This window comes from Peromyscus maniculatus, chromosome 4 (genome assembly GCF_049852395.1).
Source record: "Peromyscus maniculatus bairdii isolate BWxNUB_F1_BW_parent chromosome 4, HU_Pman_BW_mat_3.1, whole genome shotgun sequence".
Classification (NCBI taxonomy): domain Eukaryota; kingdom Metazoa; phylum Chordata; class Mammalia; order Rodentia; family Cricetidae; genus Peromyscus; species Peromyscus maniculatus.
In genome coordinates this window covers 70,847,094-70,864,783 of record NC_134855.1, presented here as the reverse complement: position 1 = coordinate 70,864,783, position 17,690 = coordinate 70,847,094, and the positions used below count along the sequence as shown (strand labels likewise).

General features: G+C 45.1%; 1 protein-coding gene across 2 annotated transcripts in view; it reads left to right on the top strand.

The window, feature by feature from the left end:
* The window catches only part of Ext2 (exostosin glycosyltransferase 2), a 149,683-nt gene that overhangs the window by 48,686 nt on the left and 83,307 nt on the right, over positions 1-17,690 (top strand). For both annotated transcript variants that reach the window (XM_076570120.1, XM_006995920.4), the window contains one exon: positions 16,161-16,292. In XM_076570120.1, the coding sequence (XP_076426235.1) occupies positions 16,161-16,292 (132 nt within the window). The remainder of the gene's footprint in view (positions 1-16,160; positions 16,293-17,690) is intronic.

Below are 17,690 nucleotides of genomic sequence, written 5' to 3'. Positions count from 1 at the left end.
CCACAGCAGAGTAGCACAGGCTGGGTGGCTTCAACACCAGAAAGGTGTTCCTCACAGCCTGGAGCCCAAGTCCAGGCTGGGTTAGATTCTCTGAGGCCTCTCCTTGCTCACTGAAGGCCGCCCCCTCGCGACCTCTTCACACACTGTCCCCTGAGCCATGCACCATCTGTCCAGATTCTTTCTTGTGAGGACGCAGATTGGCACAGGGTCCACTGTGATAGCTCATTTTGACCCAGTCCCCTCTGTGGGGGTTTTCTTCAAAGTCATGTCCCCTCGGGCTGTGGGATAGACACAGCGCAGCTTGGGCTGTGTCACAAGAGGCAGACGAAGCCTGTAGGTGTCGGTTAGTGGCTCAGCTGAGAAGGACCTTACTGTGAAGTCCACTCTGAGGTGTTTCTCCTAACGCATTCCAGCGACTTTCTGAGAACAAGCAATAGGAACAGCAGGAGGAACCGGGGAGGAGTAATGCAGTGTGCAGAGAACACCCCGGCTGCGGTGTGCAGGGAACACCCCGGCTGCGGTGTGCAGGGAACACCCCGGCTGCGGTGTGCAGGGAACACCCCGGGCTGCGGTGTGCAGAGAACACCCCGGGCTGCAGTGTGCAGAGAACACCCCGGGCTGCAGTGTGCAGAGAACACCCCGGGCTGCAGTGTGCAGAGAACACCCCAGACTGCAGTGTGCAGAGAACACCCCGGGCTGCAGTGTGCAGAGAACACCCCAGGCTGCAGTGTGCAGAGAACACCCCGGGCTGCAGTGTGCAGAGAACACCCCAGACTGCAGTGTGCAGAGAACACCCCGGGCTGCAGTGTGCAGAGAACACCCCAGGCTGCAGTGTGCAGAGAACACCCCGGGCTGCAGTGTGCAGAGAACACCCCAGACTGCAGTGTGCAGAGAACACCCCGGGCTGCAGTGTGCAGAGAACACCCCGGGCTGCAGTGTGCAGAGAACACCCCGGGCTGCAGTGTGCAGAGAACACCCCAGACTGCAGTGTGCAGAGAACACCCCGGGCTGCAGTGTGCAGAGAACACCCCGGGCTGCAGTGTGCAGAGAACACCCCGGGCTGCAGTGTGCAGAGAACACCCCGGGCTGCAGTGTGCAGGGAACACCCCGGGCTGCAGTGTGCAGAGAACACCCCGGGCTGCAGTGTGCAGAGAACACCCCGGGCTGCAGTGTGCAGAGAACACCCCGGGCTGCAGTGTGCAGAGAACACCCCGGGCTGCAGTGTGCAGAGAACACCTCGGACTGGCCTGCTGCAAAACTCAAGGGCGAGGGGACTGCCCAGATGTCCTTGGTGTTTTCTACAGGGGCCAACCTTCTATCCTGGTTTCTAATCACAACAGAATGACAGAGATGGGTGGGTGGGTGAATGGATAGATGCCATGATGGATGGATGGATGGATGGATGGATGGATGGATGGATGGATGGATAGATAGATAGATATGCCTTGAACAAGACTCGAACCTACTGCAATCCTTTTGCAGCTTTCCAAGAGAGCTGAGATTCTAGGCTTTTACCACCATAGTATCTGGTGACACGTATATTATTAACACATATATTTCCTTCTCTCTCTCTCTCTCTCTCTCTCTCTCTCTCTCTCTCTCTCTCTCTCTCTCCCTTTCTTGCTTTTTCTTTGTGAATGTTTGAGATAGAGTCTTATTGTGTAGCCCAAGCTGGTCACAAACTCACAATCTTCCTCCCATAGTCTCCTGGATGCCATGATTGTTTGTGTGCTCCACCAGTGTGTAACCTTGCACAAGTTTTTTGCCTTCTGATGCCTCCAGTCTTCCATCTGCTTTTATAGTCCCTTGTGAGGGCTGACTCCTGACCGCGTTAGAATGAGCATGACAGTTTCTCAAGAGTAAGAGAGAATACTGTGCTTCCTAGACCCCCAGTTTCCACGTCTTGACGCCTTCCTAGAAGGGCCTTCCATCACTGCTCCAGAGACTCGCAGCAGCCTGTGTCCTCTGCTGGGCCAGATCATAAATGCCCTGGTCACTTAGCCCAGAGCACCTAGGACTGGGCTGAGAAAGGGAGGCTCCTCAAGAACTTGGACTTCGTAGACTGTTGAATTTTCGGCTGCCACTCATCCCTTTAGTGAGCTCAGTGGGAGCCCAGCTCAGCCCACACTTCAGTGCTCCTCGGGCTAAATCTTAAGTCAGGGGAAAGCGGGACCGGTGACCCCCATGAACTTGTCAGTGCCTCAATTTTCTCATCATAAAACAGGGGTAATGCCTTGAGCTGTGAGGATTAAATGCATGAATACAGGTAAAGCACTTAAAATGTTGCCTTCTGCATAGCGAGTGCTCATTAATGGACAGGTGTTTCCTGAACCCCTGCCTCGGTCCTGGAACACTTCTGAGTGCTGGGCACGAGCCAAAGAGTAAAACAGGCCAACGCCTCCACCCGCCTGCAGCAGGGCCGGTGTTGGGGTGAGGGTGAGGGCGACAGTGCTGCCAGCCTTACCCGGGTCCGAGTGTCACAGCGGAGTCAGCTGCCGTTGAGTCTGCTTGTCACCCCCAGGAGCTTCCGTCTGCTGGGTCCATGTGCCTTTGGGACATGGAGTGCAGAGGATGCTGTAGAAGCTGCTGGCCTGTGCTACCCTTCTCTATTTAAATGACGTGGGTGTTGGGCATTCCATTCCACATTCATCTCCCTCTGACTATGTTCTAGTTCTTTCTCTGAAAACTAGGTTTGTCGCCTCTTTCTGAGAATCAACCGTGTAATCCAAAGCCATGTAAACTTGTAAAGAGCTTGTAAACATATATTGACCCCTGAAAACACCCTAATTGGAAACTCTTGTGAACTCCCTGGGCACTCTTTCAGTATCAGAGATCACTCCTGTGGATGTTATTGTTCAGATTTTCATGGCTGTTGATGAGTATTAAGGAAGATGTGCTGTAGCATTTTCTCTGAAGGAACTAATGGATATGAATTCATTTTTATTAGCATATATTTTTGATTTTTTAGAATTTTATGCATGAGTACCATATTTACATTATTTCCTTTCCCCTCTCTCCCCCTTGAAGCACCTCTTTGTTCTCCTCCCAGCTCCTCCTCAAATTCATAACCTTTTTCTTTATTTTTACAACACACAAATACGCACACGCACATGCACACGCACACGCACTCAGATACCAGTTAGTCATAAATGCATATAAGCAACACTAAATGGACTCTGTAGGCTGAATGTTAATTCTTTAGTCACCCCCATAAATATAAATCCTGAGACTGGAGATAAAAGGGAGACTTCGCTTCTGAATGGATGACATGTGCCTGCATATGGACCTTTGGGCGTTTCTCGGCCAGTTGTTGTAGGACACAATTTGAACACCAATCTGTGTCTTCCCTTGCTTTCTAACCCAGAATGACCCACAGCTTTGGGTGAAAGAATAAGATCCAGAACTTTTAGAAAATTAAGGACACAGGGAAGCTGTGTTGTATGTCACGAGGGTGAGGTACACCGATATCAAGAATGTGTCAGGGATTCTTGGTTTGTGCTGGGGGCCGTGGAATGACAGTAACGGAATGTTCACTTGGCACCAGAAGAATGGGGGTCAAATGGGGAAGGCTCAGAGCCAGCCAACGGGGGGCAGAGACCAGGAGTTAAAGGAACAAGTTCCTGGCACCTGACGGGAAGGTGGACAAATGCAATTCCCAGGAAGGGTGTAGGGGAGAAAGGGGTCCATTTAGTAGGATGTGTGATTCATAACTGTGTTTTAAATATTTTTTCACTACCTGTACGCCAACTTGGTAAACTATTAATTTTAAAAAGGTAAAATGATTTGCGTTGATGGTTCGGTGGCTCAGGTACAGTGCAAATCTGAGGACCTGAGTTTAAAAGCCAAGCATAAAAAGCCCAGCACAAAAGCCAAGAATTTAATTTCATCCCCAGTGCTCAGGATTGGAGACAGGAGGAGACTCGGGGTTCACTGGCCAGCCGGCCTAGCCAAAATGACAGCTATAGGTTCAGTAAGGGACCCTGTCTGAAAAGGTCAGATAGAGAGGTGGTTGAAGAAGACATGCTAAGGTCTTGGCCTCTGATGTGCACATATACATGAGTGATCACATGCATGTGTATGCTCTCATGCATGTGCATGCACACATACAAAAAAAGAAAACAGAAAAGGGGAGAGGGGGCAAGACAGCAACAGTAGATATGCACAGTGGATTCTAAATTCTAACCAATGCTCAGGAGTATAGAAATACAAGTTAAGAAATAGGAGATTAAATCCTGGGAGAAACTAATGTATAGCAAGAATTATTGGATGAGTGTGGTGTGCATACCTACTTGATTGACTCAGACAGGAGAATGAGGAGTTAGCCTGGGCTATGGAGCAAGGCTTCATGTTGTATGTCAGCTCAGAGGAGGAGAGCAAAGTACTGTTAACAAGGTGTGGCCCCGTGGGTTCTGTATTCAGCTGTGCCTGCATTTAAAATGGTTCTCAGCAACAACACAGTCTCTTAAAATAGAGTCACTGTTGTCAGCCCAGTCCATCCTCTGCTGCTGCTGGGAAAAGTTGGTTGTGGTTTAAAGGATAAAGTTCTGTCTTCTTTGTCTGTTCCAGTTTCCTGGGGCTTGGGGTCTTGCTCCAGGAGAAGTTCGGGGTTCCAGTGTGCAGAAGCTTTGAGAACCCAGGGAAGCCCCTTCTGGGGCTGCTGTCCATCGGGCTCACTGAACGTCTCTTTGTTCTCCCTGTGTGGTTGTGCTTTTTTGTCAGGGCAGCCGGTCCACAAATAATGACACGGAGACTTATTATTGATTATAAAAGCTCAGCCTTAGCGTAGGCTTGTTCTTATAACCTAAATTAACCCGTATTTTTACATTTATGTTCTCCCTGAGGCTTGTTTCCTCATCTCCTTACTGTCCATGCTGCTTCCTCAGGGTCTTGCTGGAGACTCCACCTCTCTTCTTCCCTGAGTTCTCTCTCTGCCTGGAAGTCCCACCTGTACTCTCCTGCCCAGCGATTGGCCGTTCAGGTTTTTATTACACCAATCACAGCAATACATTTTCACACAGTATACAAATACCCCACAATATTTCGTCTAAATAAAAAGGAAAGGTTTTAACTCTAACATAGTAAAACTATATACAATAAGAACAATTATCAGGTAAGAATTATACTCACAATGTCCAGTCCATTTTGTATTTGGCATATTTGGAGAAAATACTCTATTATCTACCCTATCTTGATGAATTTAAAGTTTTATACCTAAACCATTTTTTAATCATAACTTCTATTAACATCCTAATAATATTTTTCTAGACCTTAAAACTTCTTCTTAAACAACTTAAGCTTTTATGTTTCTCAACCTTATAAACTTTTTATCTCTTTTGTAAGTTTCTTTTTTGAATTTGATAGCAGAGAAAATGGTGTAACTGTAGTCTTCAATGCTCGTCAGAGACCCGAGAAAGATATAATATTACCTGAGTAAACAGGAAGGGAAGAACAAACAACTTCTAAAACTATAGAAATGACAGAGACATTTGGCTACCTGGACAATCACCCAGTGTTCCTCTGTAATGTTGGGGCATCCATCTTTGACCTACAGGCCTAGAATATCCGACAGATTTTTCTGTGAAGCAGGGATTTTGAAGGACTCTCCTACCTTGTCTTGGCAAAATTTGGAAGTCGCCTTCTTTGTGTGCTGTCTGTCCAATGTGGACAGCAGACTGTCAGCAGGCAAGGCAACAGCAGCAGTGTCCTGCCCAGTGGCTAACCTTTGCCACAGAGAAAGCAAACTCCATATGGAGATTCTTCAATGCCCATCATCTTTTTTGAAGTAGATCAGTGCTGCCAGGAGCAGACGTGTCTCACTGTCATGAAAAGCCTTAGGTTATTAAAATATCTTAAATGCCATATTCTGTAGGTCTTTGAAGTGTTTGAAGACCATCTATCTATCTAGAATATATCTCTGACCTTGAAAACATACCTACGTGACTACAAGTTTGATTCTTATAGATGACTAACTACTAAGCTACATTTTTTACTTATCCTAAACAGTTTGTAATAATACCCTTTAAGGACTGGAACTCTATGTTACATTTTAAAAAGAGCTGTATAGGTATAATACCTTAAACAAGAGTAGAAACACATATACAATATTCAAAACAAAAATAACCATAAGTTTGTATTAATATACAAAAATCCATACTAATGTAAAATAATTGAGGTTAATAGTTGTTTTCAGCTTAAAAGTAGATTCAATAATCTACCCATTTATCCTATAATTTCTATAGCCCCCTTATCCTTTTAGAAAAAGATCCCTGAATCTAACCTACCTTGTTTAGTTTCCTCCCTGATCATGACCAATAAGAAATTGCAGCCAACCTCCCTAACAATTACAAACATCTACCTAATGACCAGAAACCACCCCACTTCTTGGAAATGTGGGTGTTGTTCTTTAGATCGCTTCTTCTTGTCTGGGGGTGACAGCATCTTTAGGGGACCCTGAGAAAATTGCGATAATAAGTCCTGAGAGATCTAGTTGTATTATTTTTTGTTTAGTCTCTGTGTGATGGGAAAGTGTAGTGCTTATCTGAAATCTTGACTGGAGTAGTCTGTGAGGCTGGACCATCTCAGCTACCAGCTTTGAGGTTGTTCTGGATGCAGAATTTTGAGGAAGCTGCAACAGAGGCATTCTGAGAGGCTGGATCATTTGGGCTACTTGTATTCATTGGTGTTTGGCCCTTTTTTGTTCTGAAAACACAAACTTTTAAAGGTAACATATCTGCATTAACACATGTATGGAATGTATGGTGTGCACCAGTCAGTTAAAGATGATTTTTTTTCTGTGTTTGAGCAGGTAAACGGCATCTATCAACTTTATAAGTCTGTGTGGACTGCCTAACCAAACTGTAATATAAATCTCTACCCATGCCAAATGAAAGGATGGCATGTAATAAGTTATGAGGACTTGGTAGCCAACAAGATTTATCATGTCTCATCCAGTCTCAGAGCTGTTCCCATATAGAGAGATCACCATATACATCACCTGTCCTGTAGTCTTTCTTGGCTTTTCCCTTCATGTCTGTAGCCAAGATGCTCAGGAGGTCTCCCCTGGTCAAATCTGATCTTGATTAATGTTGAAGGAATCCATAGCTTTTGGTTTCTCGTGGAAACAAAATCACATCCTCTCCCCCAATGCAATACATTTCCCAACTCCATTCTGAAGCCAAGACATCCCTGAAGTATCTAGGCTGGTTTAACTTAGCAGTCCCTTCCACAGTCCAGTGTCTCTCAGCAGCTGCTATTCTCTGTTCATCAGCATTCAAAAAAGTCAAAACTGACAAAGCACCATATAAGATCCAAACTCCCTGTGTTATAATAGTTTCCATCCTTATGTGGCTTTTTAAAATATTACTTTACTCTCTCCATAAAGACTTTATTTTTTTTAATGATTGTCTATACCTGTTTTCCTTTCTTTCTTTAGCACCTAAGCATCTTTTTAAGCTTTTTAGAGGTTTCTTGTGTCTAGACCTGGCTTTCTGCATGTCTGCAGGGCCAGTGTGGTTCCACTTAGCACATGGCACTGACAGCCGGCTCAAACCAGCAGGCAGCAGCGGGAGCCACACCCCTGTATGCTGTGAGCATCAGCTCACTTGAGAGACTGTAGGACCGGGAAGCCATGTCCAGCTCCTTGTCCAAAATTTCCCTTAGCTTTCTCAGGCCCTATGTTTGGATATTGGAACCGCCACATTGGTCTTTCTTGTCAGGACCTCCATCCACAAATAATGACACAGAGACTTAATATTAATTATAAAAGCTCCACCTTAGTTTTAAGCCTGTTCTTAACTAGTTCTTATAACTTAAATCAACCTGTATTTTTTAGTCTGCATTCTTCCACAAGAATGCATTATCTCATCTCCATCCTGCCCATCTGCTTCCTCAGTGTCTCACGGATGACTCCACCTTTCTTTTTCCTCCAAGTTCTCTCTCTGCCCGGAAGTCTCACCTATACTCTCCTGCCTTGCTATTGGCTTTTTAGCATTTTATTACACCAGTCATAGCAGTACATCTTCACACAGTGTTCAAATATCCCACAACATCCCTAAAGTCACGGAGATGCAGAGCAACTGCTGAGGGTTACAGAGGATGGAGTGTATGAATGAGAAGAGCCCCAGGATACTTCCAAGGAAGACACGGACATTAAAGTATGGATAGTTTGTTTGTTTGTTTTTTTAATCATGTTTATTTTAGAGCAGTGTCTTAGGTAGGGTTTCTGTTGCTGCAATGAAACACCATGACTGAAATGCAAGTTGGGGACGACAGGGTTTATTTGGCTTATATTCCCACAGCACTGTTCACCACTGAAGGAAGTCAGAACAGGAACTCATAGGGAAGGGTCTTGGAGGTAGGAGTTGATGCAAAGGCCACAGAGGGGTGCTGCTTGCTGGCTTTCCTCCTGTGGCTTGCTCAGCCTTATTCCTTATAGAATCCAGAACCACCAGCCCAGGGATGGAAACACTCAAAATTGCCTGGGCCTTCCCCCATCAATCACGAGTTAAGAAAATGCCTCGCAGACCTGCCCACAGCCTGAGTTTATGGAGGCATTTTCTCCCTCCCTTCAGGTAATGGTGCTTTGTGTGTCAACTTGACGGAAGACTAGCCAGCACGAGCAGTTTGAGGTTCATAGCAAAGCTGAGCAGGACAGAGAGATTTTCCCTATAGCCTGTCCTTTAGGTAACAGCCTCCTCCATCCCAGTGTCTCACGTTCCAGCAGTATCCATATGACCTACACTGGCAAAGCATCCTCTCCCAGAGTGGAGTTTAACCAGGCCTCACTCTTGACTACCCATTTTATGGGTTTGAATGAACAGTACCAAATTATGATCATTACTAAATCACTGAGCTCAAAATGATCTGTCCTCGACTGGTGTGGTGGTCCATATCTTTAATCCCAGCCCTGGAGAGGCAGAGGCAGGCGGAGCTCTGTGAGTTCGAGGCCAGCCTGGTCTGCAGAGCAGGGCTGGGCTAGCCGTGTCTGCACAGTGAGACCCTGTCTCAAACAAGCAAACAAAAACTTTTAAAAGGTGTAATGAAAGAAAAAGGAAGCTGAGCCTCCCTCCCCTGGCAGCCACAGCTGTCACTAGTGCCTTAGCTGGGGGCCCTGCTCCTGTGCTCCTCCCCCTCCACGCTAAAATGTTGCCGGGCTCCCTCTTCTGCGGGCAAGTGCATGTGAGCTCACAAGTGCTGCAGAGCAGAGTCTCTTACTTGTCCTCTTAGATCCTTGGCATTGGAAGTGATGGCTGACAAAGTGACGTTTGTTATGCTTCTTTTGGTTGCACTTGTTAGTGTCTCTTTTTCTCACACAAATCTAATAAAGTTGAAATTTACATAAATTAAATATATTCATGTAAAAATGTGGACCTCCATGAGTTTTGACAAATATGTAGTGTTGCATCATCACTACAACAAAGATAATAGAATATTTACATTATCCCCAGAGATTTCCTTATACCTTTGCCCTGTCAACTACCACATACACACACATACACAACAGCAGTACCCACAGCCTTGCTCACAGTCTGATAGCTAGTGACGACTGTCAGCATATGTATTTGTCTTTCCAGGTCTCATATGAATAGAATCATAGAGTTTGTTACTATATGATTTCAACCATGTGGAATCTCTGGAAAACGTCAAACCTTAGAGACCATAGACATCTTTGCTTTGTTTCTATTTTGTTTTTATTTTTCTTCTCTTATTCTACCTTTTGGAGTTTTATTTTAAAATTTTTATCATTTTATTATGTGTAGTTATGTGTGTCTGTGTGAATGTCGTGTGTGTGTGTGTGTGTGTGTGTGTGCGCGCGTGTGTGTGTGTGCGCGCGCACGCGCAGAAGTACCCAAGGAGGTTAGAGAGAGCATTGGATTCCCTGGACCTAGTGTTACAGGCATTTGTGAGTTGACCAATGTGGATGCTGGGAACCAAACTCTGGTTCTCTGCAGGAGTCCCAAGCCCTGTTAACCATAGCCCCCACCTTTTGGGATTTCACTGTAAATTTTTATGCAATTACACTCTTTTTTTAGCACATCAGATATGATTTGTATGTTCTTACACTCTGGTTTGCACTTAGAGTTAGAAAAAATCCAAGGGAATTTTCAAATAGCCCTGCAACATGATGCATGGAACATAGATCCTTAAAGAACAGAGCATTTCAGCTCTCCTCCCCTGCTACTGTTTTAAAATTTACCTATTCGCTTATATGTTATGATATCCATATGCTTATGTCATTAGATATGTTGTTGGGCTCCCTGCCTTCAGCAAACTGTCAGGAGCAGACAAAAATAAATTAATATATGCTCACTTGTTTGCTTACTTCTGCTCAGCTCAGTGTCTTTACTATTACATATTCAGAACCCCCTGCATAGGGAATGGTGCTGCCCACAATGGGACTTACATCAATTCACTAAATTAAGACAACACCCTCATCTCAACACACACACACACACACACACACACACACACACACACACACACACACACCAGAGATACACACAGACCATCCTTTGAGACTTTCTTCCCAGGCATTTCTAGGGTGTGTCAAGTTGACAGTGAAAGCTAACCATCACAAATAGTAACCATTCTGAAATACACCAGAGCATTCTGCATTGAATGGGGCCTTCGCTGAGGAAAGAGCTTACCAGAGACTAACCTGCTAGGTTCTTGTCAAAGCATAACTTCCCTGGGACTCTAGCTGGTTCTAGCCTCTCGTGCTGAGGAAGGGACATACTAGCCTTTCTCTTCTAGTCTTGCTCCAGCTAAACAGGTAGGGAAATGAGAAGCATTTGTGAAGCTTGCGGACTGGAGTCACAGACTCACAAAATACTGAGATGTGGATGACAGAGAACACTTCCCCTGCCCCACATCTTACCATCACATCACCACAGGCCTATTCGGAGTTCTTCTCCCCTAGGTCACACTGGCCCTTGCAGACATGCAGAAAGCCAGGTCTAGACACAAGAAACCTCTAAAAAGCTTAAAAAGATGCTTAGGTGCTAAAGAAAGAAAGGAAAATGGGTATAGACAATCATTAAAAAAAAAAAGTCTTTCTGGAGAGAGTAAAGTAATATTTTAAAAAGCCACATAAGGATGGAAACTATTATAACACAGGGAGTTTGGATCTTATATGGTGCTTTGTCAGTTTTGACTTTTTTGAATGCTGATGAACAGAGAATAGCAGCTGCTGAGAGACACTGGACTGTGGAAGGGACTGCTAAGTTAAACCAGCCTAGATACTTTAGGGGTGTCTTGGCTTCAGAATGCTGGGTAGCCAGCCTAGTCTCCCCAACCAGCTCCAGGTCAGTGAGAGACCCTGTCTTAAAAACAAAATGTGAATGCAAATAAACCTTTTCTCCCCTAAGTTGCTTTTGTCCTGTTATTTTGTCAACACAACAGAAATGAAACCTAGAGACCCTCCCTGCCCCTGCCAGAAGCCCCAAGGGATGTTCTCCAATCTTCACTATGAGATTCTAGCTGAAGTCGGAGATATTGATAAGACTCAGGAGTGCAGAACTCCTTAGCTGTGTTCCTGCAGGGATCTGTCGTTCACAGCTCAGGTTTTCCCACTTGGCACTGGCCTGTAGAAGTTTCTGTGCAGTGGATTGGGATTCTCTTTCCACCTGTCATTTTCTTCAGTTTTGGGGAAATAGCTGCCCTGGCACCTCACCTGCCTCATGGATAGAAAAAAGCATTGATTTTTTTCTCTCTTTTTTAAGTTTGTTCAGCTTTGTACTTGAATTAGGACAGAGTAGAGCTGTCTAAACTCCTTAAACGCTGGGGTGGGAGCTGGTGGTCCCCCGGGGAGGGTTGGGAAGATGAAAGAGAAGGACATTTAAGAGGAAAAGAGACCCCTGAAGAAACTCACTCTCTTGAGTCTGTGGGCCAGAACATGTGTGCATGTTTGCGTGTGTGTGTGTGTGTGTGTGTGTGTGTGTGTGTGTGTGTGTGTGTGTGTGTGTGTGACTTAGGGCCACATTTGGGCAGACTGGGTACAACAGATAGTAAGGGATTTTGAATGCCAGATAGGTCTTAGGATACAGAGAGGCACTCAAAAATGAAGAGCAGAGGAAACAGGAATTTGGCTGAAATATCACTGACTATCAGCTGTGGAAGGATCCTTAAGATTCTAGTTCAGTTAAAAGATACTACATTGAGACACAGGGAAGTTAACCAGCTCATCAATGTTCGGGGAAGTATTTAGTGGCAGAGCTCAAGCTAGAACTAGTCCAGTCTCATACCATCTCTACTACGGTGGTCAAGTTAATGATGTAATAGGAACTAAGCTGTGATTGCCCCCTTTATTAATTACCTATTTCCTGGGACTCACTGTGTTTGTACAGAGTTCCCACCTTACTAATTATGTGCTTCCTGGGACTCACTGTGTTTGACACACTGGACTCATTTAATCCCTCTTGAGTACATGGGGACTTTTGTACTCCCTTTGGTCCTGTGGCTTTGTTAACGATACTGTCCTAGTTAGGTGTTTAAGAAATATGTTCTGTTTCCTTCATAACCTTCAGAGATGTCTAGCCTGGGAAAAGCCTTAGTAGGTTAAGCCAACTTAAATTATGGAAAGCCTGGCTACAGTTCTGTTTGCCTTCCCAGAAGGCTTGTTGGCAGGACAGTGATGAACAGAACATGGGTTGGTGACCAGAAGCAGTGACTGCTGCCCTTCTGAGGCCTGCCTAAAGGTCAAATAAAAACACACACTACTTAATAGATTCCAAACCCCATAGTTTTCTACATTTAAACATTACTGTAACTGGGGCTGGAGAATGGCTTAATACTTAAGAACAGGTACTGCTCACTCTCACAGAGGACCCAGGTTTGGTTCCCATCACCCACATTAGGGTGGTCACAGCTGCCTGAAACTCCAGCTTCAGGAAGATCTGATGCCCTCTTCTGGTCTACACAGATACCTACTCTCACATACACATACCAGCCTATCCATTTACATAATTAAAAATAACTTCTCTGACATCAAGATTGTTTATAGTTGTTATACTTTTAGCTCTGTGTCATATTTTAATTGAAAACCTTTTTTGCCGCTAGAGTTATATAACAGTGCATGTTAAAATCAATGGCCCCAGGGAGCTTCGCTATATTAACACAGAAGTCCTAAACAAAACACTACCAAGCAAACTGAGCAGTTCAGGGAAAGGGTTAGTAGATCATCACTAAGTGAAGCCAGGAATGTAAGATTCGTTAACATCCCATGAGTTCAGCCAGTATAAATTACTGAGTTAACATAATAAAGAAGAAACTCCTAGGATCACCTTATAAAGTAGGGGGAAAATCATTTGACAAAATGTAGTGATTCAGACTGAGAAAAATAGCCCAGTTGTTCAGAGCACTGTGTGCTCTTGAAGGGGATCCATGTTCAGTTACCAGCACACACACGGCAGCTCACACCCTTCTGTATCTCCAGCTCCGGGGATCTGACATCCTCTTCTGATTGCCACAGGCACCAGGCACGCATGTGGTGCACAGTCATACCTTCAGGAAAAGCACTCACACACATAAAATAATTTAATTTAATAATTTTAAAAGTCCACAGTCCCCTTTGATAGAGTCTCAGTCAACGAGGGCACTTCTGCAGTTTGCTAAGGGTGTCTAAAAGACCTTAGCAGCTCCCGCTCTGATCAGCATCTCAGTAAAGATGGTCACTCCGCCCACTTGTGCTCAGTGGTGAGTTCTAGTCCTAGACAGTGAGAAAGGGAAAGGAACAAGGGGGGCAAAGCTTAGACGAGGGAAAAGGAAAGGAAAGCCATTTTTACTTGGAGATGACATGCTCACACAGAAAAGTGGCTGGGCCCTAGGGAGACACTTCTGAAGCACAGTGAAGTTAGCCTGGTTGTAGTCTAGAAAATGATCTGTCCTTTAAGAAAAATACAATTTTTACTTTGTTCCGTAGCTTCATGTTGATGGTGTTTCTGGTTCAATGGCCAGTCAAGGTCTTGTTAGTGTGAGACACTCCCACATGACCAGTTTCTCCCCTGTACAGCCCCCCAGGAGGTGGGCATGGCTGCCAGTCTCTCCCATTCCCAGTTCTTGGATAGACAGAAAGGTGCCTGATTTTCTTGGAGACGAAGAAATGCAGTAAGTAGTCGTGTTTGCTCGTGGGAAGAGAACAGAGGGGCTTTCGTACATTGTCCACATGACGGACACCCCCCTTTTCCTGTGGACAGGTAGCTGACAGAGAGGCCTGGCAGGGTTGTAACTCATGCCTTCTGAGCTCTTACCACCAGGGTCCTGCAGAAGCCATTAAGCTCGAGAAGCCCACTTATTCTCAGGCGGAGACACTTGAGCTGTGATTATTGGCAGAGCTTGCTTCCTCTCTAAGCGAATTGAAATTTGTGGGCGGGGGGAACTGATTGGAGACAGCTTGAGTTAGAGGTTGGGTTCCACAGCTGGCCTTCGGCCAGTATTCAGGTGCACATGTGCACACACACACACAGGTAGAGAATGACAGAGGGACGCTTCCTCCTCTGGCCTCTGCCTGGCCCATGGAGCCCCTCCCCCATATCACATGCACATGCACACACACAATAGATAAGCAAATATTTTTTAAAAATGAAAAAACATAGAAAATGTATGATGGAGAGAAAATATGAAAATTTTTCCTTCTGAAAATAATCTTCAAATTGATCTTTAGAAGGACAAGTGCCCAGAGAAAACCGGGCTGACTGGATAGGGAAGGAAAGGGCCATACTTCTACAATTTTATCCAGTAAATTTAACAATCTAAATGCGATGAGATCTTCCTTGAAAAACAGTCCTATTTTCAAGTGATCCAGATTTGCATTCTTCTATGTCTGCAAAAGAAAACCAGCAACTTTAAGCCACACAGCTGGGCACCTGAGGATGCTGAAACAGGAGGTGCAAATTTGGGGGACAGAGTAAGATGCTGTTTCAAAGAAAATAAAGTGCCAGTTGTGGCGGCGTGTGCCTGTAATCCTGGTATTTGGGGGGCTGAGACAGGAGGACTGTTAGTTGCAGGGCAACTTGGGCATAGTAAGATGTCGTCTCAAATGAACAAACAAAAATAATAAATAAATCTTGTCACACACACTCACGAGAAACCTACTTCAATTGTGTCTCTGATGAATTCTTCTAGACCCTTTTGAGAAGGAAAAGTAACATCAATTTTGTATTAATATTAAGTTCTTCAAGAAATAGAAAAAAAAGAGAGCACTTTTCAGTTCATTTTTGTGAGACCAGCCACACCCTGATTCCATGACATAAGTTAGGTGTTCCAAGTGGTACCAAATAAGTCTGTGACAGGAGAGCAAATGTCATTTGATGCCATTTGCGTGAAATTCAGAGTGAGCAGAGAGAAATCTACGTCATGGGCCTAAAGGAGTGAGATGCTGACTAGACGTGCATGGGGCTATCTGGGGTGCTGTGGTGTCCCCTGCCTTACCAGGGCTGTCCTTAAGAGTTTGCATAGACATAAACTTTTATTTGCCTGTGCATACAAGACTTCTAACACACTCTATATATGTTATATCTAATGTTTGTTCTTTGTCCATTTCCATGTGTGGTATGCATGCGTGCCTTTGTGTGTGTGTGTGTGTGTGTGTGTGTGTGAATGTGAACAAAGGCCTAAGGTTGCTAAAAAGAATCATCCTTCATTGCTTTTCTACCTTATTTTTTAAGAAAGGGTCTCTCACTCAAACCCAGAGCTCACTGATACACCTAGTCTTATTAGCCAGCCTGCTCTGGGGATCTCTTACCTCCAGTTTCTGATCCTAGGATTATGTATGGACTGCCATGCAGACCCAGTGTTTACATAGGTTTTGGGGGATTCAAACTCTGGTCTTCATGCTTGTGTGGCAAGTGCTTTAACCGTGGGGCTATCTCTGCAGCCCTCTATTTATCTTTTTTAAAAAAAGAGTCTAAACGTTGCCTGATATGACACATAGTACTTTCATCAACATAGGCTCCTCTTCTATTACACTGACTGTGTGTACTTTCCTGACCACTACTCTATTCTGACTGCCTTCGATACAAACACACCTCTGATGGACCTGGTGTGGCAGCAGGGCACCCTTCACTCCGGGAATGAAGGGATCACTAGCCCCAAGTTGGCTGTGACAGGGCATCTCATTCCCCCACATCTCACCTGCTCACCTACTTCTGTTGTTTTCTTTGTAGGCACGATGGTTCTGGGAAGCATACTTCCAGTCCATTAAAGCCATTGCCCTGGCCACCCTGCAGATCATCAATGACAGGATCTATCCATATGCAGCCATCTCCTATGAAGAGTGGAATGATCCTCCCACTGTGGTAAGTGGGTTCCCATGCTAGCTGCGTGAGCCATCGAGATGGGAGAAAGGAAAGTATCCTACTGAGGATAAGAGTATTTAAATGCCAACTGTCTCAGATGGGCGAGCTTTTCAGACTTGCAGCTTGATAAGGGCACCTTGGTTCAGAAAGTGTGACCAGAGTAAAAGGACAGAGGAACAGCAGCCCCCAATTTGTTCTCCATGCACTTGAGAAGAGTCTGTTTTCTTAAGGTCAAGGTAAGTGACACATGGGTCTTGTTGTAAGCTAAAGACTTCCTGATGGCTTTGGCACCGAGTACATAGAACACTTGAAAAGATTCCAGCAACAGCTTAATGATGGGCTTGTTTGAACATCCTGCTCTCCTGGAAATGGCATCAAGTGCTTGACATGTGTTAGTTGACATTCCCAAGGCCCTAGGAACAAAACAGTAGTAAGCAAAAGCAATGGAGTGGCCTTCGGGATTACTAGTCCCTTGCTAAGTCGTGAGCAAGAGGGGTGTGTGTTCAGAAGCCTGAAGGAGGTAGAGGCACATGTGTCATTGTAGGGACTGTGACAGTGGCTTATAGCACACCTTCTTTCTCAGTGAAAATGCCAAGTGCTCTGGGTGGCAATTATGACTTCCTAGCTGCTCTCAGACACACCTGGTGGTGTGGCTCACGGACTCGGAGCTCTCACATGGGAGCAGATGCTTTTCCACACTCCATCCTATTGATCACCCCCTCACCTAAATCCTATTGATCACCCCCTCACCTAAATCCTATTGATCACCCCCTCACCTAAATCCTATTGATCACCCCCTCACCTAAATCCTATTGATTACCCCCTCACCTAAATCCTATTGATCACCCCCTCACCTAAATCCTATTGATCACCCCCTCACCTAAATCCTATTGATCACCCCCTCACCTAAATCCTATTGATCACCCCCTCACCTAAATCCTATTGATCACCCCCTCACCTAAATCCTATTGATCACCCCCTCACCTAAATCCTATTGATCACCCCCTCACCTAAATCCTATTGATCACCCCCTCACCTAAGGTGGATTTCTCTAGCTAGGGCTGCATGCTGCCACACAGTTGATCACATCAGATCTTCATTTATTTTTCCTTGCCTGAACCCTGTGCCCGTTTTGTCCATTATCATATGGGTACTGGGTGGTTGGCACTCCATCAGGGAAAAAAGATAGACCCTAGCCTCAAGTGAACACTGATGGTGTAAGTCCTGCCGTAGACCAGTGCTCCAGAGCATGAGAGCATGTAGCCCCATCCCCCTCCTCCCTTCCGTGTTCCCGAGAAGAGTGCAAACACATGTATAGAGCAAACACATGCTTTTTTGAGGTGACCTCCTTTAACCGTTTCCTCTTTGAGCTTGTATGCCTAAAACATACTAAAACAG